The following is a 25,957-nucleotide window of genomic DNA, read 5'->3' on the forward strand; positions in this document are numbered from 1 at the left end:
AATATTTTGAACATACATCAACTTTATTCATATTGTGATTGTGCTTACTCCGGTGAGAAAAGAAAAGCCTGTGAACCTTTTTTATTGACAGTAAGGCAAAATTCAACATCTACTAAATGCAAAAATCAGCTTTAATTCTTTAATGGGCATCAATAAGCTGTCAAAAGAAACTTGCACATACAATTCTCAAATTCGTTTTCATTACAAAAATATTTTCTAGGGAAGTGTAAAGGAACTCTGTCATGCCAGAAAAAGTACACCAATTAGAAAAAACTTATAAGAGACAAGTAGATTACATACCGCACTGTTTTATTAAAATGAAATATGAGTTTTGATATCAGTTCCTCGATGATTTTTTTGTGTCCATGAACTAAATCATTGTCTTTCTCTTAACATAACCTGAATGTCCTGCTGTCCATATATCAATAATAAAGGGATGAAACAGAGCGATGATTAAGATGTTCTTGGTTCTCCCTCATGATGTGTCTCTGCTCTTCTGTTTCTGGGAGTTTAGGTGAGTTTCAATCTGAGGTCTGAAGAAGAGCTCCCCCAGCTGGCTGTGCGAGGCTTCGCTCATGGCCTTGGTCTGCATGCACATCTTGTATTTGTCCGGAGGAAGCTCGTCTGCACAATTCTTCTCATGCCACAGGTGGAACAATCCTCGAGACGGAGCTCGGATCACCATCAGTTTGCTGTGGAGGTATTTCCTGTACAGGTGCACATCCTCCAGCCCCCAGCCTTTGATGCTGCGGTCAAAACCACCTGTGAGGAGACAGAGCAGGTCACAGGAGGCGGATAACCCAACCTGGCTCCTATAAAACCATCAGAGGCCCCATCGACTATTAGATACTTTATAGTTATTTTAAAAAATTCTTATAAAGCAATTGCTAATGCAAATGATAGTGTGCTGTAACCTGGAAGTTCCTCAAATGATATAATAGTCCATGTAACTTCCTTAATATAAAAATATATTTAATGTGACATGAACGCAAAGAAAAATTCAAACAAAAATAAGACAATAGATCAATTAACTACAAACAAAAACACACTTTTACTGCTCTTGGACCGGTATCCAGAGATCCCCTTAAACTGTTCAGCATACAACATATAACATATCAATTTGTAAAATCTGATCAGTTTTTCGAAAATGTCTAAAAATATCCTGATTGTTACTCTTGTGATTTGGCAATTAAGCAATTGAAAAGAACTGTATTCACTTGCGTAGTATACATTGTACACCCACCTTAATTAAAACATAGATAAACACACAGAATTGGACAGTTGGCAGTGATATTCAACCGTGTCTATCAGAGAAGATATTATAAGTGGTGTTTTTATTACCTATATTGATGAAATCAGACCTGTACTGACACGTCATGCCGAAGCCGAAGTCTCGCCAGAACCCACTTTCCTTTCTTATCACCTACGATTAAAGGAGCAGCTTCAATCCAGTTTTTTTACACCAAGATGATTTTTTCACATGATGAGCTTTTTTGAATGCTCTTCTCTACTTACCAGCTGTTGTTGGAGTGAAGGAAGGACTGTCTGGTTGCTGTATATGATGGAGGGGTTGTATTGGCTGAAGAGCACAGGATAGTACACTTTTTTACCTGCAAACAACAAACAACAATCAAATCAAATCAGCTGCGCACTATGGATGTAAGAGGAGGAGAAGAAGAAGATTTCAGGCACGATTAATGGGTGTTGGAGATGATTGTTGTAAGAAGCGAGGATGTAGAGGGCAGTGGAGACTGAAGGCAGATGAAAAGGGGCAGCCCGAGGTGAAAACAGGTTTCAAAGAAAAGTAATGGAGAAAAGCAAACGCCAAATGTTCCACAACTTTTTTGAAAAATGATCTGGTGAATAATGATCACGCCTGATATTCTTATTCAGCTTCTTTCTGCTTTTTTTTTAATTTTTGAGTTCAGGATCTCTAAACTGAACTAATTTCCAGTTTCCTCCGCCTACAACCATTTTCTACACCTGAGGGATGAGAGACGGATGCAAACGGGCATGAATAGATAATAAAAAGTAGCTGAAGTATTTATAGTTAGTGCCAAGACATATCTTTGCAACATAGAAAATTGTTTTTGTGCACAATTTACATATCAGGTGTCAATATAAGGTATTTATGTTTGAGTGTGTATTCAGAATTGTGGTTGCTCTAAAGATATAGAGGAACTGATGCACTGAAAAGATTTGATCTGAATGAAAATCTCTGTCCTTCGTGGGAAACTTTGACAGATGTTTGACAGTGAAACAGTCGCACAGACTGACCAGTGACACGTCCTTAAGGCTGAGAATCACCCAGACACTTGGATCCATTACCTTTTCCAGGTGAACCCTGAAACTAGCTCGTCATGATTAAATGTACTGGTTGGTTTTGCAGTCGGACATCTACTGTATGATTTTCAGCTCCCTGCAGAGCCCCGCTCACCCTCGACCTGCAGTTTAATTCGCCGGGATAATTGAAAAGCCTGTGTGCTGTGAATTAATTAAATGGACAAGTGGCCGTGAAATGATCGCCACCGTCAAGTGTTTTACTCGTGTGGAAACGCACCACATTGAGACTGGATTAACATTAGTGACTTAACATTACTGGTGACTCAATCTTACAGACGCTATGACAATAATATCTAAACATGTTTGATACATTTTGTGAAAATGTGTATTTGTTCGTCTCTTGTGTAATTCCTCCAGTGTTCCAGGTGAGGATGCCCCGTCGCTCACCAGGCTCGGCATTGACGCGGCAGGACGTTAGGAAGTCAGCAGTGAAGTGGATGTCAACGTCACAGAAGAAGAGCAGGACATTCTGGCTGCGCCTCCACGCCCTGGCGCCCACGTCTAAGGCCCGCCCACGAGAGAAGTCCTCATTCAGCTGAATCAACGTGAAGCTCCTGAATCGAGTCTCTCTGAAGAATGAGGGGTCCGTCAGACACTTTGATGCTTCTGTCCTCATATATGACATCCTGGACAATCATAGGATAATCCTACACCGCATGTGAGAGTAGGTGGTCTCGATGTGGTTCAAGTTCTCGGGACATGTCAAAGGTTTACAGAAAAATCGGCAAAAGTTCACAAGTTTATCATTTGTCACTTAAAGAAACAAAATGGACAATGCACAACAGCATACAGTGTTTTGTAAAGCATAATTACGCTTGACATAATGATGCTGTCATCTCCTTTACTGATGCTTATTTTATTCAACATGGCCTTGAGCAACTTTACCTGGCAGTTTGGTCCAACACAGCTTTCACTTGGTCTATCTGATCCCGGCCAAAATAGACCACGGTGAGATGAACCCTGCCGTCCTGATGGATTCCCGCCTCTCTGAGCCCAAAACACACACAAACTCACATCAGGACCACTCCTCTACTTCATTCTCAAAGAGCACAAAGGGCTCGTTTTCAGATAAGGACAATTCAATTAAAGCCACAGGCCTGTAAAATCCATACATTTTGTTTGTTTTTATCGCTTGTGAGGAGTGTTATTGGTCTTCTGCCAGGCTGCTTTGTTAAGATAATGACTCCCTCAGCTCCTCCACACACAGTACTCAGTGTGAGATTGATAATTCGAGAATACAGTCACAGCAGGAGTGTGTGAGACGGAGTAACGGCGCCCATTAACTTGTGAACGTGTACCTGAAATTGTTGATGAACTGCCTGAAAGTGTCGGCTCTCTTGGAAAGAGGAACAATGATGTTGATGGTCATGCTGCGCGTGTTTACACTCTCGCTCTTCACCTTCATCACGGGGCCGAACGGTCTGAAGAGCACGAGCCGGGTGAAGTCCTGGGGACCGTCGCCTTTGAACGTCAGCTCGTACACAGTTCCCCTGTCCCGCTCCGTGCGAGTCAGCCCTGCGACAGAGATGAGAACCGGTGGGGGGGGACAGTAAATGAAACGTTCTGTAGAGGGTGGAGCAGTGGTCACCACTCTCATCTCACAGGGAGATTGTCCAGACTTTGAGGCCCCTCTGTATGTAGTTTGCATGTTCTCCCTGTGCAAGTTTTTTTTTTTTTTCCTCCAGGAGTCCTAAAAGAGGTGTAAGTTAGAGGGAACTTTGTGGCTCTAGAATCCCCTGGATATTGGAATGTGAGTATGTGATTTGTGTTTTTCCAGGTTTATGATATTTATAGAAAGCTGACTCCGCCAACATTTCCTCCAAACCTGCGTGGAAACTTTCACAGTGCTCTGTATAAATGCCAGTTGGCTGGACACCAGAACATGTGTAGAATCTCTGAAATGATTGATATCCATCCAGCCATCCAGCTTCTATAATCACTTCATCCAATCAATCTTCAGACCGATCGCAGCTGACTGTTTGTGAAAGCATCGGTCCACCTTGCACAGGTGGACACAGACACCCACACGCTCGTACGGTCAATTTAGGGACACTAACGTACCTTAAATGCATGTTTTTGTACAGTGTGAGGAAAACCATTGTATCTGAAGGTGGACTGAGCTCTTTCCCACCTTGTATGAAGTCTGACGGGGAGAATGTGCGCTTCCGCCGCGTGCTGTCCACATGCTGCTGAGGTCCATTGAGGACGTGCAGAGCTGTTTCCACGGTGCTTATCAGCTCATCCCTTCGGTCTTTTCTCACAGGCCGCTCCGCTGGGTGCCTCGTCAGCCCCGTCTCCAGCTGGTATATCCTGAGAGACCCCAAGGAAACCCAACTCTTGAGACACAGCTCTTATCAGTGCATTAGATAAATCAAGACGTAGGCGGCGGTGAAGCCACACCAGTTCCACTGTCCTGCTCACCTCTGCAGGGTGAAAGTGTCGAAAGGAATCAGTGCATATTCGCTGGGCAGCTTCACACCTGTGTTCACCTCCGCCTGGTTCAGCTGGGAGCGGAAGAACTCCTGCAGGATGCCATGGATCATTTAATACAACACCTATAATGTCACACTTCATTCATTCAATCTATCCATCTTTTCTGCACCTGCATTGGGCTGCTTCCCTACCTTGAGGTCAGACTGTGTGGGGGTTTTGTGCAGGCTCTCCAAACCCTGCGGCAGAATCCCTCCAACTTTAGCTTTCTCCAGAGACTCCTGAAGCTGCTGCGTCCTCTCCTGCAGAGCCTCCTTCAGCTGGGCTATCTGCTTCGTCAGGCTGTTGATGTAATGCCTGTGAGAGTCCTCCCTCTCCTGCAGCAGCGCCATGTACCCCTCCTTACTGGTGGCACTGCTAGACCACTGTTGAGGCTGACGGCTGCCTCCAGACGCTGGTTTACAGGTCAGGAAGTAGAAGAGGAACAGGCAGCAGCAGAGGCCCAACAAAACAAGGCCGATGCGGGCCGCCAGGGCCAGCAGCCAGCGTTTAAACATGGCGAATCGTCTGCTAAACAAATCCTAAATGTCTGAGGAGTTCAAATTAACTGTCACATGGAGCTCCATCCACAAAAAGGTGGGCAACCCATTGTTCCTCAACTGTAGGTTGAAGTTGAAATGACGGGTTGAAATCCTCTTGTTTTCTCATGCTGACCTCATCCAAAGGCACCAAGCTTTCATTAGTGTTCGGCACGTATGTTCGTGTTGAGATCATCAACTGGGTGGTGCAGCTTCCCTATGAGAACAAAAATACACATATTAAAGCAGTGACTCACAAACAGTTTGGCTATGTGAGAGCCATGTGAGGTCCAAAGTTCCTGGTGTTGGGGATTAAAAGGATTGGTTCTTGAGAGTTCAGTTTTCTACAAGCATCGTCGGTCTGTGTGAGACTCAAATTACACAAATGTACCGCAACAGTACAGTAAGATGGATGAAGCAATCTTATTAAAATAGGTGGAAGGTAGACAATATGAATTCAGGTATACATTGACAGGAATCTTAAAGCTTTGGCCATGACAACAAGAGGATGTTCCTGTAGAATGAACCTTACAATACATGCTACTTGAATACTATTATTTTGAATAAATTATGTCTACAGTTGTTAAATAATGCCTTTCTACACACTAATGCAGTTTGCAAACAAAATAACCAGCATCATGCATGCACCTGTTATGTATTGTTGCTAGTATGTTGGCATTAACAAGCACTAAGAACATACTGGAGGACCAGCAACATTATTGAGACGATGCATATTGTCCAGCTTGGTTTGGCTTGAGGACCCTTCTCCCTGTGCATATGTTGGGGTTTTCTGTTTCCTTGTCCAATTAACAAACACGTCTTTGTAATTGCTCAATTCCTCATACACATGGATGGATGGATGGATGGATGGATGGATGGATGGATGGATGGATGGATGGATGGATGGATGGATGGATGGATGGATGGATGGATGGATGGATGGATGGATGGATGGATGGATGGATGGATGGATGGATGGAGAACCAGCTTCAAAGTCAAGCGTCATCAACCAAATCAACACTGGAACATGGTGGGTGAGGACTGACATTTTGGCAGTTTTCTTTTGCAGAGCAAGTTACAGAGGAAGAACTATAACATCAGTCATGAATCAATGTATCTCGCAGATTTGACTATCATCATGAATAGTTTTGAATACACGTGTAAGAGCAACAACATTCACGTCAACCTTAAAAAACCCTTGGCAGTCAGAAACTGGGACTTGACCAGGTACACTTGAATTACAACAGGAAAAAGGCAAATGAACCAACCTGCGTAATCCTGTCCTGATGGTGTCTCTGTGTTTTGTCAGTTACTCATTTCATTTCCTCGACATCGTACACGCTCTCCATACGTTAGAGTCTGGGCAGTTTGGGCTGCAGGTCGAGTTTAGTTTGACTGCTATGGAACACACACACACAGAGAAATATCCTGACCTTATATTCACTCTGAGTGCCACGACACTGAAGCTGGGAAGTGACAGAAACAAGCCTTTCTCTGTGTGTCTCTCCTCCACCCAGTGTGTGTGTGTGTGTGTGTGTGTGTGTGTGTGTGTGTGTGTGTGTGTGTGTGTGTGTGTGTGTGTGTGTGTGTGTGTGTGTGTGTGTGTGTGTGTGTGTGTGTGTGTGTGTGTGTGTGTGTGTGTGTTGCCAATAATCAGTGTATTCACTACACAGTTGGCCCTTTATAGCTCAGGTGGAGGCCGAATTCATGAAAGACTTGCTTATGTTTCCAGGTCCACCCAAACTGTGTATGTGTGTGTGTGTGTGTGTGTGTGTGTGTGTGTGTGTGTGTGTGTGTGTGTGTGTGTGTGTGTGTGTGTGTGTGTGTGTGTGTGTGTGTGTGTGTGTGTGTGTGTGTGTGTGTGTGTGTGTGTGTGTGTGTCTAAGAGGATGCACGTATGCATGAGTTCATACCACGTGGACCTTTAAAACACTGTACAGTTAATAATACAGATTCAAACAAGCAAATGAAATTGAGTGTTTTAGCACACAAAGATGCATAAGGCACCCACAACATGACTTCAGCTCATAAAGATGTTGTAATTGTAAAATAGCTTCTCATCTCAGCTGACCTGACCTCGAGATCAATTAAATTGCTCGACCATCAAAAAGTGATTGTAAAAACATGCATGTATATACTCACCTATGGATGTAAATCTCAAGCAGATGTTACGATCAAATGTCCACTGAGTGAAAACAGCTCACGTCCCAGTCCACAACTCAAAAAGTGAGAAAATGACCTGTAGAGAGACGTGGAGGCAGCTCTATACCCACCAGAAGTGAGTGCTGAAGTGGCCTCGCTGGAGTAAATCACACTACAGAGGACCTCCTCTCCCTCCCATCCTCTTCCCCTCTCAATCTCCACCTTTTCCCCGCACCTCCCTCCTCTCCTCTCCCTTTTTCCATCCTTCACTCCAAACCGTCCACATAGGATCTCACACCATCTGCCCCCATCCTCAATTCCCCTTTCAGGTCCTCCGTGGCTACCGCTCTGCCCTTAAGTCTAATTAGAAGGCAGCCAGAGTAAGGAATGCCCTTCAGCCTGCGATGCACTGCCACCTGCAATCTGTTGTGGGGAAATAGCTAGGTACCCATCAGACCCCGCCAATAGGATGGGGTCTTGCACATTTAATGAGGCGCCGTACAGATGGTCCTTGTTTTCATTCAGACGTCGACTCATGAGCACAGACTCCTTGAAAGCCTCAAGTATGTCACTTTTCTTTTCTTGTTTTTCATCTCTATATTTTTATTTTTTTACGAACATAAGGTATTTTTGCCATTTGTATTCAATCGTTTAATGGAAACTGTGATATTTCCCGCTATGTTTCTGAAATATAAAATAATTGGAATTGAAGGAAAAGAGCAAAAATAAATCTGACCTTCTCTTTGATGATGTGATGTTATTTATCACTGTTACTTTATGAATCAACCTTTCAGCTAAAGTCAAACATAAGCATAAAATACAACACATTTGTTCTTTTTTTAATTCCTGTGCTGCTCCTATTATATGTTTGTTCGAACAGCTGCTTTGTTTTTAATTTGGTAAAAAGCACTTTATTTCTACTTATTGTGGTATTAAACAATAAAACCCAGAGACCTGTGTCTGAAACATTTGGCAAATGAAAGAAATGACTATTTTGTCTCAAGCAGTGGTTTTAATTGACCTATTCAACTGATACTGGCAGTACAATTAAGATACATGGTGTGCAGCTTTTTTGGTACAGTAATGCTGATTGTACAAACATATCTGTCGCTTTCATTAATGTAATCAGTTGCTCAGTTCTAGATCTCAGTGTTGTGTTATGTCTACTGAACGTAATAAAAATAAACGAACAATGGATAAATTAATAAGAATAAATATTGTATATTTTTTGTCATTTTCAAACCAATAAGACATTTTGGGATTTGTCCTGGTTTTAACCCGCTTGTCATATATTTTACACTACTGTGTTAAATGATCTGCTATAGCTTTCTGGCAAAAAACATATAATCTCTAAATATCTAAAAAAAATTATAATTTTGAGAATGCCTGAAACATCTTTGATGGCTACTTGGGCTCAGGCTCAAATGTTTTCATCAAATTTCATTAATGTCACTCATCTGAGTTGCAGATTAAATGGGAAGAATGATTTTAAATGAACCTATTACATCACTGCCATACATATTGATGCATCATTGCACCAGATGATGACTGCCAGGAAATGAGCAGGACACTGAGGAAACAGACAACCATATTTATTGTTATTTACATCTGTTGGAATACAAAATGTGGAATGTGGCCAGAATCTGGGTGAAAACGGTTATTGTTGGTGGGCACAAAAGGCAAAAGGATCAAGAAGTTTTCTTTTCATTACTTTTCTTTTCTTGGCACATGGACATTTTAATTACAGTGCAGGTGCCTGCTATGTCTGGGTAATGTGCTTTGTGAGATTAGTGCTCAATTTAGGCAGTGTTTTGCTTTCAGAATCTTTGTAAAACACACGCACGCACACGCACGCACAGACACACACGCACGCACACACACACACACAGACACATATATAAATAAATAAAAAATAATAATTCACAACAGAGGAATGTAAAACAGACTCACCAGAAACAATGCGACTGTGTACAAAATTGGGATTCAGTAATTTCCCAGATGAATTCACAGAAGAACACTGAGGACCAACACTGGCGCTTCCCTTGTCTTTCAGCATTGATACTTCATATACTTTCACGACAGAGTCACCACAGTTAACAAACAAAAAGACCTGTTGTGGTGCATCCGAGCTTCAGTCGAACATTTTAGACAAACAAAGGCATTCAAAGAGTTTTTTTGTTTTTTTTCTTGTGAATTCAAAGTGCAATATCTAAAAAGAGATTTTAAACGATATTTAACAGAACAGTTGCTGTGAGAAGCAAAATGTGTCAGGTCCTTCCAACCATTACAGTGGTTTTCAAAGTGTGGGGGGGCGTGCTGCCCCTAGGGGACGCCAGAGAGCTTCGGAGTGGGAATAATCTGGGATTAGAGGGAAAGTCATTTCCTAGCATGATTATTCTTCATTTTATCATGATTTCATCCGACAGATAAAGGCTTACTGTGTATTAGAAATGAAAAGGATCTAACTAGCCTGATGCATCCTACCAGCCATTATCACTAATATCTTATAATCAAAAACAATAGTACGTCCAGCATGTAGCCAAAATTTACCACTTGGAATAACACAATGCTGCGAGGGGTGAGAATTTGGGGTGCACACTGTGGGAGGGGCTCATCCACTCACACTTTGAAAATCCTGGATTTATAATAACACAAATAAAACCACCTCTGAACAATAAAAGTGGAAAACACAACTGGACAATGTGCAGTATGTAGTCATGATAGAACCGTATGTGTGACTTCCAGTATGTATTCAACTCATCGTAGCAGAAGAAAACTCGAGTGCTTGAGAAATCTAGTTTTACTCCATTTTAACAAAAGTTTGAAAAGCATGTTCTCTGTAATCTTGATCCTAGTATTGAGGCTTGAACTCAGCTTTTCCGTTAATACTAAACAGTGCGACTGAAATGTAACCTTGTTGAAATCATTTTTAATGCCTTTTCACAGGTTCTAAAAAAAAAAAAAAAAAAACTTTCTGTGCCTTCTCTGGAGTATCATTATTCTGTTCAGGTTCCAGACATTTTTGTTGTTCCTCTCCTCGCTGTTCTTTTATACAAACTCTAAAAGCCGCCCTTGGACTACCCCCAGGGATGTTGAACACAGTATCTAAATGTGTTTTCTCAAAGTTTTTGAATATGAAATGTGTTATTCTCTGGCATTTGGGGGAGTTTCAGTAATCTCAACCAATGTGGGTAAGTATTTCATGGCTGAACCCATCACAGCAGACATGCCTCATACAGACTCAGAGAGGATCAGCGCATCCCGCTGAGAAAACACTTAACACTGTCCACATCACTGTGAGAGAAAAAAAAAAAAGAAAAAAAAAACCAACCCAACCTTCTCCTCCACTTCAGTGGTGCCATTACTCTCACTCGAGGCAACGAGAGAAGATGTGACGGAACAAGTGGTGAGGGGATCTTGAAAGAGGAGTGGTGGAGCGATGTGTGGGTGGTTGAAGATAATCTCTCAGACACCACAAGGTGTCGTGTTGCCATCATGAAGATTGTTGCCTGGCAACAGCATCCTTTAGAGTCTTCCTCTGGGTGGTAACTAGGTTACCCCAATTTACCACCATCATGTTGGTGCTCTGCTGGACTTCAAGGGCAAAACAGTGTCTCTCTCTTGATCACTGACTCACACCAGCTGTATTTGTTTTGTTTTTTTTCTTCTTCTCCCAGATATTGCCAGCGTCGCTTGCTGGCTGGTGGGTCATTGACAGGATTAAACCAGTTCATCCAGCAGGGTCCCTATGCTGTGGTGCTGCTCGGGGGGGCCGGCAATGGGTTTGTTGCACATGGGACAGACGCAGCGCACCTCCAGCCACTTTACCAGACACCTGTCAAGAGATACGCGGACATGAGGAATAAGAAGGGAAACTAAATTGCTGCAGGTCATTACTCATTTTTCACACAATCATACACTTCTGGCCCATGCATGAGTATGCGAGAGCTCTGTGGGAGTGACAAATGTATCTGTGATTGACAAGCTACTATCATGACTGAGATGTAATGACGCCCTGATTTGTGATTTGCGTGGCAGCAGTGTTTTCACAGGAACTGTTTCCTAGTTAGATGAAGTCATAGTGGGGTGGGGGGGGGGGGGTTAGTGGGATGTTTCCCAAACGTGAGCATTCATTCGCATTCGAAAATATTTCCCAGTCAGGACAAAAAAAGACTTTTTCTTTATGTTACTGAGAAAATGCAATCAGGCCAAATTAGGATAACAAAACACAAAATTCAGATAAAAATTAGTTAAATGATCAAAACCGCAGAGAAGCCTCAAACAACAACAAAAAAGAAAACAAGGTTGTAAGTATATAAAAACAGGAGAAGTGAAAACATTGTCAAACAGAATATGGCCTCTATCACTGGCTTTGAGGTGTTTTCTTATCTGTGAGGATGATTTATGACATGTAAAGTAGAATTTTATGGGGAAAATGCTGCACTTGAGTTTATATTCAAATAGTTTTTTAGTTTCTCTACCATTTGGACAAACACAAGCCCACGATAATAATGCCATTAGTTGCAGGTTTCTTTGTCTCTGCACAGGATTCAAAATAAATCCAGTGACCTTGGCCCAATTTGCCCAATGTAAACTGAAAAGGGAACCATAAGGAACTTTCTCAGGTGCACTGAGAAATGTTTCCTGTAATTACTAAAATGACAATGAACTGCCAAAGTCCCAGCCTTAGGTTTTGTTGTTTGTTTTTTCGTACTGTAGTTGCCACTCAGGAGGGACTGAAGCGGCTACAAGGCCTTGTGAAAAGGGTTGCTGACCCTTGATCTGAAGTCACCAACCAGTTCAAACGCCGCCGTTTTCATCTGAACACACCAGGGCAGGTGCCGGGCAGAAAAACAAGGCTTGAAGAAAGGCTCTGCTGTGCACTACTCACTTCCTGTGGAAAGCATGTTGGCATGGCAACACTCCCAGCTCGTCTTTCACTTTGAAGTCCTCGAGACACACGGCACACGTCTGCTGTGAGTGACAGACCGGGTAGAGTGAGAGCGGACAGCCATTACATCAAATTATCATGAGTCAACAGTTTCCAACCTGAAAGTCTGAGCAGGACTCGGCACGAATGTGCAGGTAAATGTCATTCTTACCCCGTGAAGGCTCAGCTTTTTGGGATCTCCTTTTAAAACTACCTGTGGGAGGAACAAAGCAAGCATGTTTTTTTTTTTTTTTATAAAGAGCTTTTTTAGCCTCAGATCTGTAAAGTTGCTGCTAAAAATAAACCCCTGTCTTACCTCTCTGTATCCAAACCGCTCACTCTGGGCTTGGTGTCGTAATTTGCTATGAATGAAAAGAAGATACAGATGATTAGATCAACCTTTATAATATGTGTGCTTAATGTTTAAGGAGACAGAAGAAAGGAGAAGAAAGAACACTTTTATTTTTAGAAAACGTCTGTGTGAGAGGGTAGACGGGCTGTATTGACATGCCATATTGAGAAGTGTATAATCAGCTGAGGTCAGCTCCAGTTCTCCCAGAACCTTTATTCTGATGAACCAGTGTAGAAGTACATTATACTCAATTTCATATATGGTTAAAAAACAAACAAACACGCAAAACAAGTACATCATGTATTAAAAAAATTTCAATAATAACACATGGTTTGTTTTGTCATATTTCTCACCAAAATGACATGCCTGCCCACTTCTGATTTTGACAAGGCTGAACTGTAATTTAGCTGTAATCTCATTTAATGAAAAATGCTAAAATACAAATGAGGAAGCAGCAACAATTCTTGATCAGTATAAAACTAAAAATTTTTAATATTCACTAAACTATGCTAATAATAATAGAAGTAAAACATCTCATTATGCAAAAATGGCCGTTTTATTGGGTTATATAAGTAATATATTAATATTTAAGTGGATTTTCTATTATTTAATGTTTCGATACATTTAGTAAAAAGTAATGTTCCTCATACTGATGTACAAAGCGGACAGATTACCTGAAATACGCGTGATCAAGTATCAAAACATGTTTATTAGCGGATAAGGTAAGTACACACATACACACATTCACAGATTGTTCACACACTTACACAACCATGCAACATATGCAAAACACCAACACATGCTTGAGCACATTCATACACAAAAACACGGTTAATGAGTACATTGCTTGTTTGAATCAGCACCCCCCACCCCAAAAAAAACAAAAACAACAATGGAGAGATCTTTATCACTTGGCAAGCTCTGTCTGCTCAGCCGGGTTATTTTTGGGCCTCCTGTTTTGATCCAACTAATCTTAGACTAAAATGTCTATCACTGTCTGTAATTCAGGCCTGAAAGTAAATGCAGCGACAGCCTCCGAGATGAAAGGTGAATGTTTATTTGTGATCAGGTCCCTGAAAAACATCATTATTCCGTTGAGTCAGCGTTTAGAGCGACGGCAGCTATCCGCTGTGTTTGTCATTTGGGTTTGCACTGATTGCAGATTGCAGTCTGCGACGGTGAACAATGCAAGGATACACGTTTAACATGTGTTGAGGTTTCTCATGCCAGAAGAATGATGTGAAGTGGGTGAAAGGGGGTGGGGGGGGGGGGGGGGGGGTGTGATGGAGTTTCATTGTGTAATATTCAGTCTGCTTGAATCGAAAAATCTTTTCAAGAAACCTCAGCGGGTTTCGCTCATGAGCGATATAGATTACACTCTAATCTATATTCCCGTACAGAAGGATTCTGTGGTTAATGATTTTAGCAGCGCCAACTGTTTGCGATTTATTGATATCGTAAAGCCATCCATCCATCCCATTTATTTAGTGATTTATTTGCTCATTTGTTTGTGTTTTTTGTTTGTTTGTTTATTTGAGGCGATTGGGGCTGAGGGTCCTGATCAAGGACCCACGCTGCGTGTTTTTTGCGCTGTGGGAAGAAACAAAGTACTGGAGGAAATCCATGTACACATGGGAAGAACATGCAAACTCAACACAGAGGGGGCCCCGGCTGGTATTTGGGCCTTGTTGCTGTGAGCAGAAAGCACTAACCACTACGTCACCATGACCTCCAGGCATCCATGCATGCATCCATCTGCTATGATTACCCTATTCAAGTTTACCGCTCTAATTATAAAACAAACATCAATGTGGCTGCAATGCTGTTTAAAAATGCCAGTGAAGGTCTTCCTGGTTTCATAGTAATCACTAACGCACAATACAGTTAATTGATTATTAGACATTAATCTATAAAAACACAGTTTCAACAATTATTTAAATGATTTTAACTTGAACTTGAACAGAGATAAAATAAAGAATACGAAAAACCCTCAATGTGACAACCATGACAGTCAGAGACTATATACAAAGATGTACACTCAAGTTTACCAATTGAACGCATCTAACTCGTGTTGGATGAGTTATATCTTTATACTTGCATATTGACTCCAAACAATGAAATGTCATTCTATGAAAAAAAGTAAAAAATAGGAAGTCTGGACATCTAGATATAAAGTATCATAGATCATTCTCATTTTATTGTTACTAAAATCCTTTCATAAGCAGATTTAAACGACTTCTGTGCCTGATACAGTGCTGTCACTCTGTATTTCCATGATCACAATCAATTGAAGCCGACTTTTATTTTCCCCTCCAAAGCATTTTTTGAGTCCTTCACCTCGCTGGGGGTGAGATAGCATCTGTTTTCAACTCAACATTGTTGCAGGAAATAAGACAGTTTGTCATTTATTTAAGTTCTTGTCAGATGCAGTGTGTCTATGTGCAGCTACTTGTGAAGCACCAGCCAGCTTTTTATTTTTTTATTTTTTTAATCCACAACTGTGTTTACATTTTGAAACACTGCCTGCTTCTTTAGAAATTATTAGCCTGCTTTTTTAAATTTTATGACTGTCTGGCCCTGAATTAAATGAGTCGGTGACTTTATTTGGGGAAGGTTTTTAATCATTGTATTGTCGGGTTAAAACCACTTTTAGTTGGCCGCTGTACCTTTCAGACCCCAAATCATCGCTCTGACGAGCTGCATTGCTCCTGAGCACTGTTGGAGCAGACTGGGGAGCCATTAAAGATGTAATGTTTTTGGCTTCTCTTGTTGCCACCTCCATTTTCACTGGTGTTCACTGCAGGCGTGAGTTTGCATGTAAGACACATGAAATGGCTGAGTGCTGAAAAACCCCATCACATGAAGGAGGAATCTTTTTTAGAGACAATGGGTTTCTGAATAATAACAACAACAACAACAACAACAACAATAACAATAACAATAACAATGATAATGATAATGATAATGATAATGATAATGATAATAATAATAATAATAATAATAATAATAGAAAGCCTGCCCCCAACAGAGAATAGCATTTCTTACACGGTATTCATCTGGTTTATCAGTCGATATAAATGAATGCACACTCACACTCCCACCCAGGGCTACCTTCAGCATGTTGACGGCGCCAGAGGAAGTGACTCAGTGGTTATGATTCACAGACGGACACTTTGAGGGAGGCGCGAACGGCATGAGCTTTCTCTGACACGGCTGATGGTTGACTTTGTGGTGAGATTCAGTCACATAAAACAATTGTGTTCACGACCCCAACACTATGTATATCAGTAGAAATTAATAACGATGATGATGACAATAATAATACATGATCTTGATCAAAAGGTGGGGTCTTCTTAATGTTTGTCGAAGCAGTATATTGTCAGTAATCATGACACGGCAGCTGTGGATTTTTGTGAAAACAAAATATACTCTTGTATTGTCGAGTGCCGGAATAAAAATGTGTCATCTCATTGTGGAATTGTGATTAATAAATGTAGTCAAAGACACTTACAGAGGTTTCAAAAAATGTGAAGGGTATAATCATACAGCATGCCACCTCCTGGTTAAACTCAGGATGATGTAACTACAGATTTGGAGTTTATAAATGTCAGTATCCCTCTGTCGTCCTTTTTGCATGTCTCTCGTTCACTCTTTGGTCATCCTCTAAAGCTCTATAGCTGTAAATATTTGCTTTGTTTTGTCTATTTTACAGACAATAAGTTGTTATGTCATACAAAATCAATGAAATTGTTATATAAGATATTTATCTAATATGGCCATTATGGTGAGATTATTTTGTTTTGACGTCCCAAGTCAAATTTCTATCTCTCTTTTGATGGTTTAAATTCAATAAAAGTTTTATTAGTATCAAATTACGTGAGCTAACATACTACCTGAGTGTCTGCCACCAAATTCACACATTTGCATGTCACTGTTCCTATTGTGATTTATTTCCTCCAGACAGCAAAGGGCCCCTGCATTCGTCTATTTCCTCAATGGTTTGGCATTTTGATGACAAACCACCACTTGGTTATCAATTCTAATTCATATACAACAAGACCAAAAATAGAACATCCCATTATGAGATGTAAGGTCATTTGCAATATCCTGATGCTGAGTCATCCAAAGGGAGCCTGAGATCAAAAGCAAACTCAACTGCAGGTGTTACTATTTCCTGATGAGGTTTTTGTATGCCACAGACCTTCATTTATGATGATTTGCTATGCTCAGACTGTGCGCTATTCAGGCCGTGTTTATACTGAGCACAAGTTTGTCTGTAGCTTCCCTCACTTCTGTCCTCACACATTGTGACGGGCGGCATCCTGTTGCCTCACATCCCGTCCTTTCATACACAAACGTTCCCCTCAGCTCATCAGGGAGTTCACAGTCAACTGCAGGAGAGGTCAACCTGTTCCTTTTTTTTTTTTTTTTTTAATCCTCCTGACTCATTGAGTGTCTTACGGTGTTTCTACTTTTAGCATTCAAGGACTTCAATTCTAGAGAATATCATATTGTTCCACTAAACTTATCCCAGGGCTTCTAAGCATGCAAACTGATGTTCAATACTTGTTTGTGTGGCAAGATGAGACCATCCTCCTGAACCTCCTGACACACACACACACAAAACCCCTCTCCCCTACACTTGTTTAATGCACTGATTTAGGCAAACACTGTGCTGAGCTGTCATGTTCATACTTTTGACAGTTTGAGATGCTCTTCTTTAAAATGTGGTTGACTGAAAAATTAACCACCTACCTTCAAAATGCATTAAATTTTGAATTGTGGATACGGAAGAAATGTGTGGGCTGTCGCAGTATGCTTGGGGAGATTTCAGCAGCACTAATACGGAGCCAGAACGCCCACATTGACTCCCTTAAGAGAAATCTGGTCACGGAAAAACTTTGTTTGGCTTCATTTGTGGTCCAAGAGTGAGGCCGTGTCGAGCTGACCAAAACCTTTCTGTGCAGGTTTTAGATAAATATTTGTAGCCGGACAGACTTTGAAAGCTGGGATAAGGCTAAGAAAACCCAAACAACTTCATCAAGTGTGACACAAGATGACACTTTTACCTAAGTAACTAAATAAATGTCACTTTTATTGGCATCTTCCTTCTCTTTAAATGGCACGTTTGTGCTCCTGCAGCCACCCACCTGATGAAGTAACAGCAGAAGATGAGGCTCAGGATGAAGACAGAGATGCCCGTCCCAAAGATGACCATGTAGATATTGAGAGGTAGGTCCTGGAAAGTGATGGGCGGCATGGTGCACGACTTGTTGGAGTAAACTAGTCCCAGACCACAGAAGCAGCCTAGATAAAGACAGATTCAAGAATTCAGGGCCCATTTACAGGAACAGTGTATTACAGTATAATAAATACATTTATGTGAAGGTAGTCTTAAATACACAAAATATATACACATAGGGCTAAGGAAGCCAGAGTCCTGTGACCACCGCAGTACATGCATAATGGTAAAGGAGTCATTTTTAATGTACTTAAGCATGTAAAACAGTCCTAATTCAGTATCCAAGCAACAAGCCAGAATCTCTTAAGATACTCCTTTGTCCAATAACAAGGTCAGAGCAGTTTGCAGGCACTCGAGTGGACATATGAAAACGCGACAGCCAGAGATGAAAAGATTATATTTGTGCTGCTGTCTTCCATACAATCTGAATTACTTACGTTTAATACACTGATCAAATCTGGTTATTAAGCTTCAAGACTTAGAAGAAAGAGTGCAATTTGATGAAAATGGCTCCCAAAATTGCTTTTTAGGCTATCCGTGTTCTTGGATAGTGTGGTGACTCATCCGTATGCACTACCAGTGACTGCAAATCTAAAACACAAGCGCAGCACAATGTGGTTTTCTCATCTTGAACTGAGCACTTTTGGAAGAAAATTGGAGTGTGCTCTAATCAAAACAGATGAGACTTGCATTGGAGGGGTCCTCCTTTGTCCACCTGCATTGCTTTGATGATCCGCTCCTCTGTGTGCTGGTTTTACCATGAAATAGATCCTCACTGTAATGCCCCTGCCTGTAGATAAAGATGCAGGTCGAACAGAAGAAGAACCAGCGCGGCACAACACTGAACAGACCGCACAGTTCACAGGATCTTATAGGCTGTCTAACTTTTCATTTCACAGACACTCTCGACTTGTTGAAAGGTGTACGCTAACTTTTAGTATATTTACTGTGGCATTTTTTTGTGTGCAGTTTTGATTTTAAAGTTTAATAGTTTGAAGAAACCGTAATATTATCAACAACCAAAGGACAGCCTCTCGGAGAGAGCAAAGCAAGTGTCACTGTCATACCGTACAGTGTCAAGTAAAAAATGAATTTTCCTAGGTATTCTAGGACCTGGTCACACAATATGATCATACAATTAAACTGACCTGACAACTAGAATAATCCATGTCTTTATCTAACACCATCATGAAACCTTGGCAATGCTGCAGGAAATCTGCATAGACCCTGAATAAGACCAAGAATACCTTGATTTAATTATTTTGTTCTCGCACCCACTCGATAAAAGCTCAAAGGAAGAAAAGCAGCTGTGAATCATGATGCTCCCTCCACTGTACATACATGTATGTATAGATGGCTTTGCTCCATGTACGCTATAGAAAGAGCTACAAGTTTTTCTTTGTTTAATTTGGACCAAGGTGCATGGTCCTGTTAAAACCTTGTCGTAAACTCATGGACCGAGGCGTTAACTTGCTTCAGTGGTTCCTTCAAGAGTTTGTACTTCTTCAACAGGTTTAATTTTACGTCACTCAATCTTGTGCTTTGTGTCATTTGGGTTCAACATAGCTGGGCGTCTACTTCTAGGAAGAACAGGCAAACGACTAAATCACCTCCGTTTGTGAACAGCTTGTTTAACTGGTGGCTTTGTATGTAAGTCAACCATCTTAGAGCAAATGCATCTCTAGAGCTGCAGATTCTTCTTGTGATTCAGAACATTTTAGTGTTTTTCACTCGTCGATACAACTGGAATCAAAACTCATTTTGTCGATTGGCTTCCAACAAGCTTTTAGAAGTAATTAGTCAGAGGGTTCACTTATTTTTCCAGCAGCACAGTTATGATTATTCTCTGAGTTTGAAAATCTACAGGTTTAACTGTTGAGCGTGTACTTTTCAAGAGATCAAGAGATCTAACCAGATTTTCACGTACTCGTCTTACCATTGTATGCCCTAATGCACTCGTGATTCAACTGTGAAAGTGATTAATTTAAAAAAAAAAATGTAAATGAACTTACAGTAACCCTGAATCTCTTTAAGGTATGAGAGAACTAATTTTAGAGTAAAAATAATTGATAAAAGTCAGACATTCACGTAAATAAACTACTGATATGACCCTCAGAGGGTTGTGTAGTGTGGTTGTCAGTGCCATTATTTATAACAGTCACAATACAATATTGTCTTACACTCATTATGCACATTAAATAGAGAACGTCAAATTGCAAGATTGCAAGCATTAGACTCAAAGTAGGACGACGGCAGACAAAAGAGAAGTGAATCAGAGAGACAGAGACAAAGAGACACAGCGAGCATATTTGTGTCAGTGTGACTAATAAAAAGTCAGTATTTGCATGTGAGAGGAGCCTTTGTGAGGTCAGGGTCACGCTAACCCAGCGAGCGATAGTGAATGAGGACGCGGGACTCATCGCAGTCTGCTGATACGTCTGCAGATTACATCAGGAACACAACAAGAGACTCTGCAGATTTTCATTTCGATCAAACACGGCAGAAGCTGGTTTCTCTGATTAGCACACGCTCATCCAGAGACAAGGGAGTAATCAGTCAAGATCAACTTGTACTTGGTTCGATAGAGGACCACCGACTCTTGGCCTTGTGAGCCACGTGGCAGCGGGGCTGATCATAAAAACAAAGTGAAGTCAACTCTTGTGAATCTGCCCGGCGAAGAGCTTCATCGAAAGCAAAGTTACCACCCACATGCTTTCCTTTTAAAACTGTGTGAGTGTGAATGTGTTGACTGCCTATGTTTGCAACTCCTGAGATGAGCTGGCTATAAATCCAGACACACCGTGTAGAGACATGCAGATGGATTGTGAATGGAAAAAGGTGGGTGGATGAAGAAATGGGTGAATAAATGGTTGGACAGATGGATCCAGAGAAGGATAAATGAAAGGCTACTGAAAGCTCAAAACTATGGGTGGACAAATGAAAAGATCAATGCAACGGATGACTAGACAGACAAACAGCAGATGAAGACCTTTACCAATTTAATTCCCCTGTGATGGATATTGTTTTCTTGTAGCATTGCTTTTTCAATCGATCGTGAGATTTCTCGTCACTCCTGCAGCCAAAGTAACACATTGACATTTCAATCCGACACCTCTCAGGCCTCACAGTGGAAACTGCAGTATGACAGGATCGATACCTCTCGCCTCCCGCTTCCACTCACGCTGAACGAGCCGAGATTCTCCATTAATAGAGTCTCATTGAGTCTCCACATTCAAGTTCCAACACTTCACTCTGCAAGACACAATTCTTACCAGAGGCATCAAACTTTTAACTAATCTCCATCAACACAGCCAACTTGTGTGTGAATGAAACACTGATGAAATCCCGCCGCCAAGACTCTGTGAACATTAAACTGAAAGTTCCTACTTTGTTAGAATAGCAAATGATTTTAAGCCACACATAATGAAGTGGTTAATACGTTTTCCACGTCCTCTCCTGGGATTGCATGAGCTGATCAAAATCTACCATCATTTGGATGATTATTTGCTATCAGCACCACAGATAAAAAAAAAAAAGGGGGAGTGAAGCTGATGTTAAATTACAAGCACATGATGCTATTTATAGATCGGGTCCAAAAAAAATCAAAAGTCAATAAATAATAGGAGGCTTAGAAAAAGTTACTAGATAGATTGTAAAGGGTCTGTATATTTAAAAAAAAATAAAAATACCCCAGAGAGGTTTTGAAAAATAAAATAATTTACAATAATCATAATCCATACACAGCACAAAAGTGGTACGATAAACTATTTTATCTGAATACAAAATACATTTTTCAAAGTTTCCATTTACTCATTCAATTATTTCCCTTTGAACTAAATTTGTGTTAAAAACCAAAGTAAAACACTACCTACACTTTCACTCTTAAATTCACACTGTTTTTTTTTGTTTTTTTTTACTGTTTTAGCATATTACCTTAGCATTTGTCTCACACTTCTTCACACCAGACGTGTCACAGAAACATTCTTATTTCTAGGTCGAGGACGATGTTGGAGCTCGAATCTTGATAAAACTGTTTCAATTAGGTCAGATTGTCGGGCGTCACTTAGAAATTGACCAAATGCACTGAATCAATATATTCGTGGCAGAATCAGTGAGTAAGAAAGAACAATTCCCTCTCAGAATCACATTTTCATTGTTTCAAGATTTCATGACTGTTTATTTTTCTACGTATGCTAAACTTTGGTGATACTGTGGCAGATAATCCTAATCTTCCCCGAAACAATCCAAAGTGTTTGGATAATTCATCAGAAGCGGCATTAAGAAAAAAAAAACCCAACATGCATGATAATACAATGTAAACTCCTTTTGTGCCATTAGTTCCTTTACATTCCCAGAATAATACGGAGGATGTGAGCCCACGAGCAGCTGTAGAGGCGTGAGGATGTGGACATACAAACAGGCATGTTGACCTAATTTTCTCCATTACATGTGTCAAACGGTCCAAATAACAAAGATGCTGAGAGGACAAAGAGACACATACTGCCAGAAAGAGGGAGAATGGGGGGGGGGGGAGCATATGTGTGTATTCATGTCACTGCACAGCTGATGGCAACAAATCACCTGTGAAGCGGCTGCAGACTCACGATGCAAATCTGGGTCATTTGTCCTGAAGTCTTTGTGCTCATCATATACGGGCACTTGTGTTTTCCTCCTCCACTTTTGTATGAATTGAAAGCAGACTGCTGTATGTGATATTTTGCTTTGGGTGGAGCCTTGCACGGCCACTGACCTATATATCGGCGCTTTCGTGATAGGCCCCGTTGCCATGGCGCCAAGCGGATGCATAAAATGGGATGATGCAGGCTTACCAGCGAAAGTTCTCATTTTGAGGACAGAGGAAATCGGACTCAGACAGTGGTTTCTAAAAAAAGGCAAGAAAGTCCCTCTGTGAATTGATAAAGCTGTAAAATACCTCGACTAAAGCAGATTCACTGACAGCTCCTGTGAGATGATGCTTTTTTTTTTTTTTTTTGTCCTATATACGCCGCGCTCACACAAAGCTACCTCCGCCGCCGCCGCTCGCACTGAAGAGAGAACTTCCCATCAAATATTCAGCACTTCACATGGGGGGGGAAACACTCAGGCCTGCCTGCACGGCTGCTGCTGCTGCTGCTGCTGCCGCCTTCGGAAAGAAAGTAGGTTGGACCCAGAACTCCTGAGCCACAGACATGAAAGTGCTACATGTGTCACACAAAACACTGGGACAAATAGGCTCGATCACAGACACAGTGGGGGCACACGGGGCAGACGCTGGGCTGAGGGCGCCTGATACTGCTTCATTTTTCCAGCAGAATGTCACTCTTTGATACGGCGCGCGCACACAGTGTGTGTGTGTGTGTGTGTGTGTGTGTGTGTGTGTCCACACACTGTTTCCCCAATGAATAGCAGGGGAGTTGAGCAGCACAAAGGGAGTAATTGTTTCTGGTCTGAACGGCACCAAGAGTCCACCGAGGAGGCTGCTGGGGCTCCTGCATTCAAAGTCAGAGGGGAAAAAAGACCCCGGATCCATCAGCCTCCCCAGGTCTGCCCATCACAACGGAGCACAGAAACACCATTTCACTGCTATGAGCTGGCTTGTTTTTTTTTTTTTCTTTGTTTCATTGTCAATCATACACTTCTGGATGTGAAACAACAGAGGAGAAGTTGTTCGGGCTTCCTAAGATAATTGGTTTGAAGTCAAGAAGAGTGTAAGTGAGAGACTGATAACAGTCAGCGTAAACAAGGTTACCCAGAGAGGCAAACGTTACACACAGACAACACAAAGGGCGGCCTTGTGGGGGGTTTTGACTGGACCCACTCTTGAATGGAAATAAAGGGCTTATTATAGTGTCTTACTCTAATAAATACAAAGGCGGACATTCAATCACTGCTCAGGCATTTTTATCATTTGTAAGAATCCCAGCAAAAAATATCATAGGTGACTAAAAACCTGCAAGCAGCTAATGGATTAGTGAATATATATCTATAGTTGTATTGTGTAAACAGAATGGTTGTTAAAAAAAGATGAATATTTTTTGTGAGGGGATAGTTTTCAGTCTCATAGCTCTAATAATTATAGGAGAAATGTATGGTCTTTGGTATAGTCAACGTCTATAAATACTCTTTTAAAGACACATTTTTGACAATAACATTTTTTTTTAACAGTATATTTTTCATGTTTGCTTCCACCCACTGGTCCTCATGAGCAGCATTTTTCCTTCCAGTAAACAAACCACAACTTGCTGATTACAGTGTTGTACATGCTTATTTAAATCAAGATCCCAACAAGTGACAGAGCGCCTAGAACTCAACACAAACGGAGCACCAATGGCACCTTTTACTGGCTATAATTGGGGTTTTTCATGGTGCCACAATAAACAACATTTCAGAAAACACCTCCTTCGCTCACTCTCGGATCATGTACTGGACGGACTATCAGCGAGGCCCCGACAAACGTAATGTGAGATGATCGCTCACCGTTACACCACTGAAACGGGTGCATCAATGCACCAGAGGGAGTCCTCGCCGGAGGGATCCGATCCGTGTTTACCAACAAGCCGCCTGTGCAGAGGGAGGACGGCGGCGGCGTGCAGCGGCGGCGGAGCCCGAGGACTGCGTGTGTGTGTGTGTGTGTGAGAGAGTCAGAGAGAGAGAGGGAGAGGGAGAGGGAGGGAGAGAGAGAGGGAGAGGGAGAGGGAGAGAGAGGGAGAGAGAGAGAGAGAGAGAGAGAGAGAGAGAGAGAGAGAGAGAGAGAGAGCGCGCGACGGACAATAGCTCCAGTAAACAGGTCGTGAGACGAGGCGAGGGGAGACAGGCGCTTTATCTCCTAACTTGGAGCGCACTTATGCAGCACAGCGCGCGCGATGGTTCAGCTCTGCAGAAGGTTGAAGCGCTGACGAGGATGTGGAGGATGATGAAGAGGAGGATGAGGAGGATTCTCCGTTCTCTCGCCTCCGCGCCGTGGCTGTTTTGACTCTGTGATTATTAATAGACGGCATGACACTGACCCAGCAGCATCTGTGAGTGTGTGTGTTTGTGTGTGTGAGAGAGAGAGAGAGAGGAGAGAGAGGAGAGAGAGAGAACTGGAGCACGGGTCGTCTCTCCCTGGCCCCGCCCCCCCGCAGACTCTACGGACATGCGGCTCGACCAATCAGCGTCCGCGCTGCTCGCGCTGGACGGGCTGAGTGTTTCCTGTGTCTCTCCCTTTAGAAAAAGCTTGTTTTCTTTTATAGGCCATTTAATCCGGGAGTGGAGCAGGACAAGCACCAGACTCACTGACTGATACAACACAAATACAACCACTGGAATGAAATACATGTTTAAATATTATTTTACAATGCATTGTTTCTTCAATCACGACACATTCTGAGAGACAGTACCTTTACAATTAAAAAGAACAAAATGAAAACATCATTGAAATATTTAAGGTTACGTGTAATAGATGATGGTGTAATCCAAAGGGAAAATCAGCTCTGGGGTAAAAACTGTTTAGATCGATGGAATGGATGGAGAGACAGCCATCCGCTCGTTACTGTTATGAAACACACAGAGAAATATCCTGTCCTCATTTTCCCTCTGAAGGTGGGAAGTGACATTAACAAGTATTTCTGTGTGTCTCTCCTTCACCCAGTGTGTGCGGGTGGGTGAAGGGGGTCAATGGAGGCTCCTGCAACCTTTTCCATGATTACAACAAAAAGAAGAGTAAAGAGTGTAAAAAGGACACTGTCTTCAGTGGTGGCAGTAACCCTGTGTGCACAGCAGTGGTCGAAAAGCTATTGCCAGATTTTCTTCAGAATAAATAATCAACTATTCAAAATTTTGTGTACATTTTCAGTATGATTGAGTGATTCGACATGATAAAACTTGTAAAACACTTGCATGATTTAAAGACAAATCCGATTTTATAAAGGTTTGTAATTTAGCTTTATTATGATTCACTC

The 25,957-nt window shown here is 41.6% G+C and overlaps 2 protein-coding genes across 4 annotated transcripts; both read right to left on the reverse strand.

The window, feature by feature from the left end:
* On the reverse strand, positions 1 to 7,667 carry LOC308112399 (chondroitin sulfate N-acetylgalactosaminyltransferase 1-like). Of its 3 annotated transcripts, XM_080467898.1 has the most exons (11): positions 7,494 to 7,667; positions 6,620 to 6,749; positions 4,968 to 5,568; positions 4,765 to 4,865; positions 4,475 to 4,653; positions 3,642 to 3,858; positions 3,229 to 3,330; positions 2,731 to 2,912; positions 1,516 to 1,610; positions 1,342 to 1,423; positions 1 to 762 (listed from the first exon to the last, which is right to left on the reverse strand). In XM_080467898.1, the coding sequence occupies exons 3-11, from the start codon at positions 5,328 to 5,330 to the stop codon at positions 476 to 478; spliced, it is 1,608 nt and encodes a 535-aa protein (XP_080324024.1). In that variant the 5' UTR covers positions 5,331 to 5,568; positions 6,620 to 6,749; positions 7,494 to 7,667; the 3' UTR covers positions 1 to 475. The 3 variants fall into 3 exon arrangements, with proteins under 3 accessions (XP_080324024.1, XP_080324026.1, XP_080324025.1); XM_080467900.1 differs by lacking the exon at positions 6,620 to 6,749 and having other exon boundaries at positions 7,494 to 7,635; XM_080467899.1 differs by lacking the exon at positions 7,494 to 7,667 and having other exon boundaries at positions 6,620 to 6,813.
* Positions 7,668 to 9,074: 1,407 nt separating this feature from the next.
* On the reverse strand, positions 9,075 to 25,021 carry rnf122 (ring finger protein 122). The gene is made up of 6 exons (XM_080467917.1): positions 24,495 to 25,021; positions 17,926 to 18,082; positions 12,740 to 12,785; positions 12,596 to 12,637; positions 12,385 to 12,467; positions 9,075 to 11,328 (listed from the first exon to the last, which is right to left on the reverse strand). The coding sequence occupies exons 1-6, from the start codon at positions 24,517 to 24,519 to the stop codon at positions 11,214 to 11,216; spliced, it is 468 nt and encodes a 155-aa protein (XP_080324043.1). The 5' UTR covers positions 24,520 to 25,021; the 3' UTR covers positions 9,075 to 11,213.
* Between the last annotated feature and the right edge of the window lie 936 nt (positions 25,022 to 25,957).

The sequence above is a fragment of the Lipophrys pholis genome (genome assembly GCF_963383615.2).
Source record: "Lipophrys pholis genome assembly, chromosome: 7".
Classification (NCBI taxonomy): domain Eukaryota; kingdom Metazoa; phylum Chordata; class Actinopteri; order Blenniiformes; family Blenniidae; genus Lipophrys; species Lipophrys pholis.

What these genes read in the sequence shown, in the direction of transcription:
- LOC308112399 (XM_080467898.1), bottom strand. Translation starts at nt 5,330, where the DNA reads ATGTTTAAACGCTGGCTGCTGGCCCTGGCGGCCCGCATCGGCCTTGTT. An exon ending in CAGTTCATCAACAATTTCAG is followed by an intron (nt 3,331 to 3,641) that starts GTACACGTTCAC and finishes TTTTGGGCTCAG; the next exon opens with AGAGGCGGGAATCCATCAGG. An exon ending in CTTCACTCCAACAACAGCTG is followed by an intron (nt 1,424 to 1,515) that starts GTAAGTAGAGAA and finishes CTTTAATCGTAG; the next exon opens with GTGATAAGAAAGGAAAGTGG.
- rnf122 (XM_080467917.1), bottom strand. Translation starts at nt 24,519, where the DNA reads ATGCACCCGTTTCAGTGGTGTAACG. An exon ending in CCCGTTTCAGTGGTGTAACG is followed by an intron (nt 18,083 to 24,494) that starts GTGAGCGATCAT and finishes GTCTTTATCTAG; the next exon opens with GCTGCTTCTGTGGTCTGGGA. An exon ending in TTCTGCTGTTACTTCATCAG is followed by an intron (nt 12,786 to 17,925) that starts GTGGGTGGCTGC and finishes TTTCATTCATAG; the next exon opens with CAAATTACGACACCAAGCCC.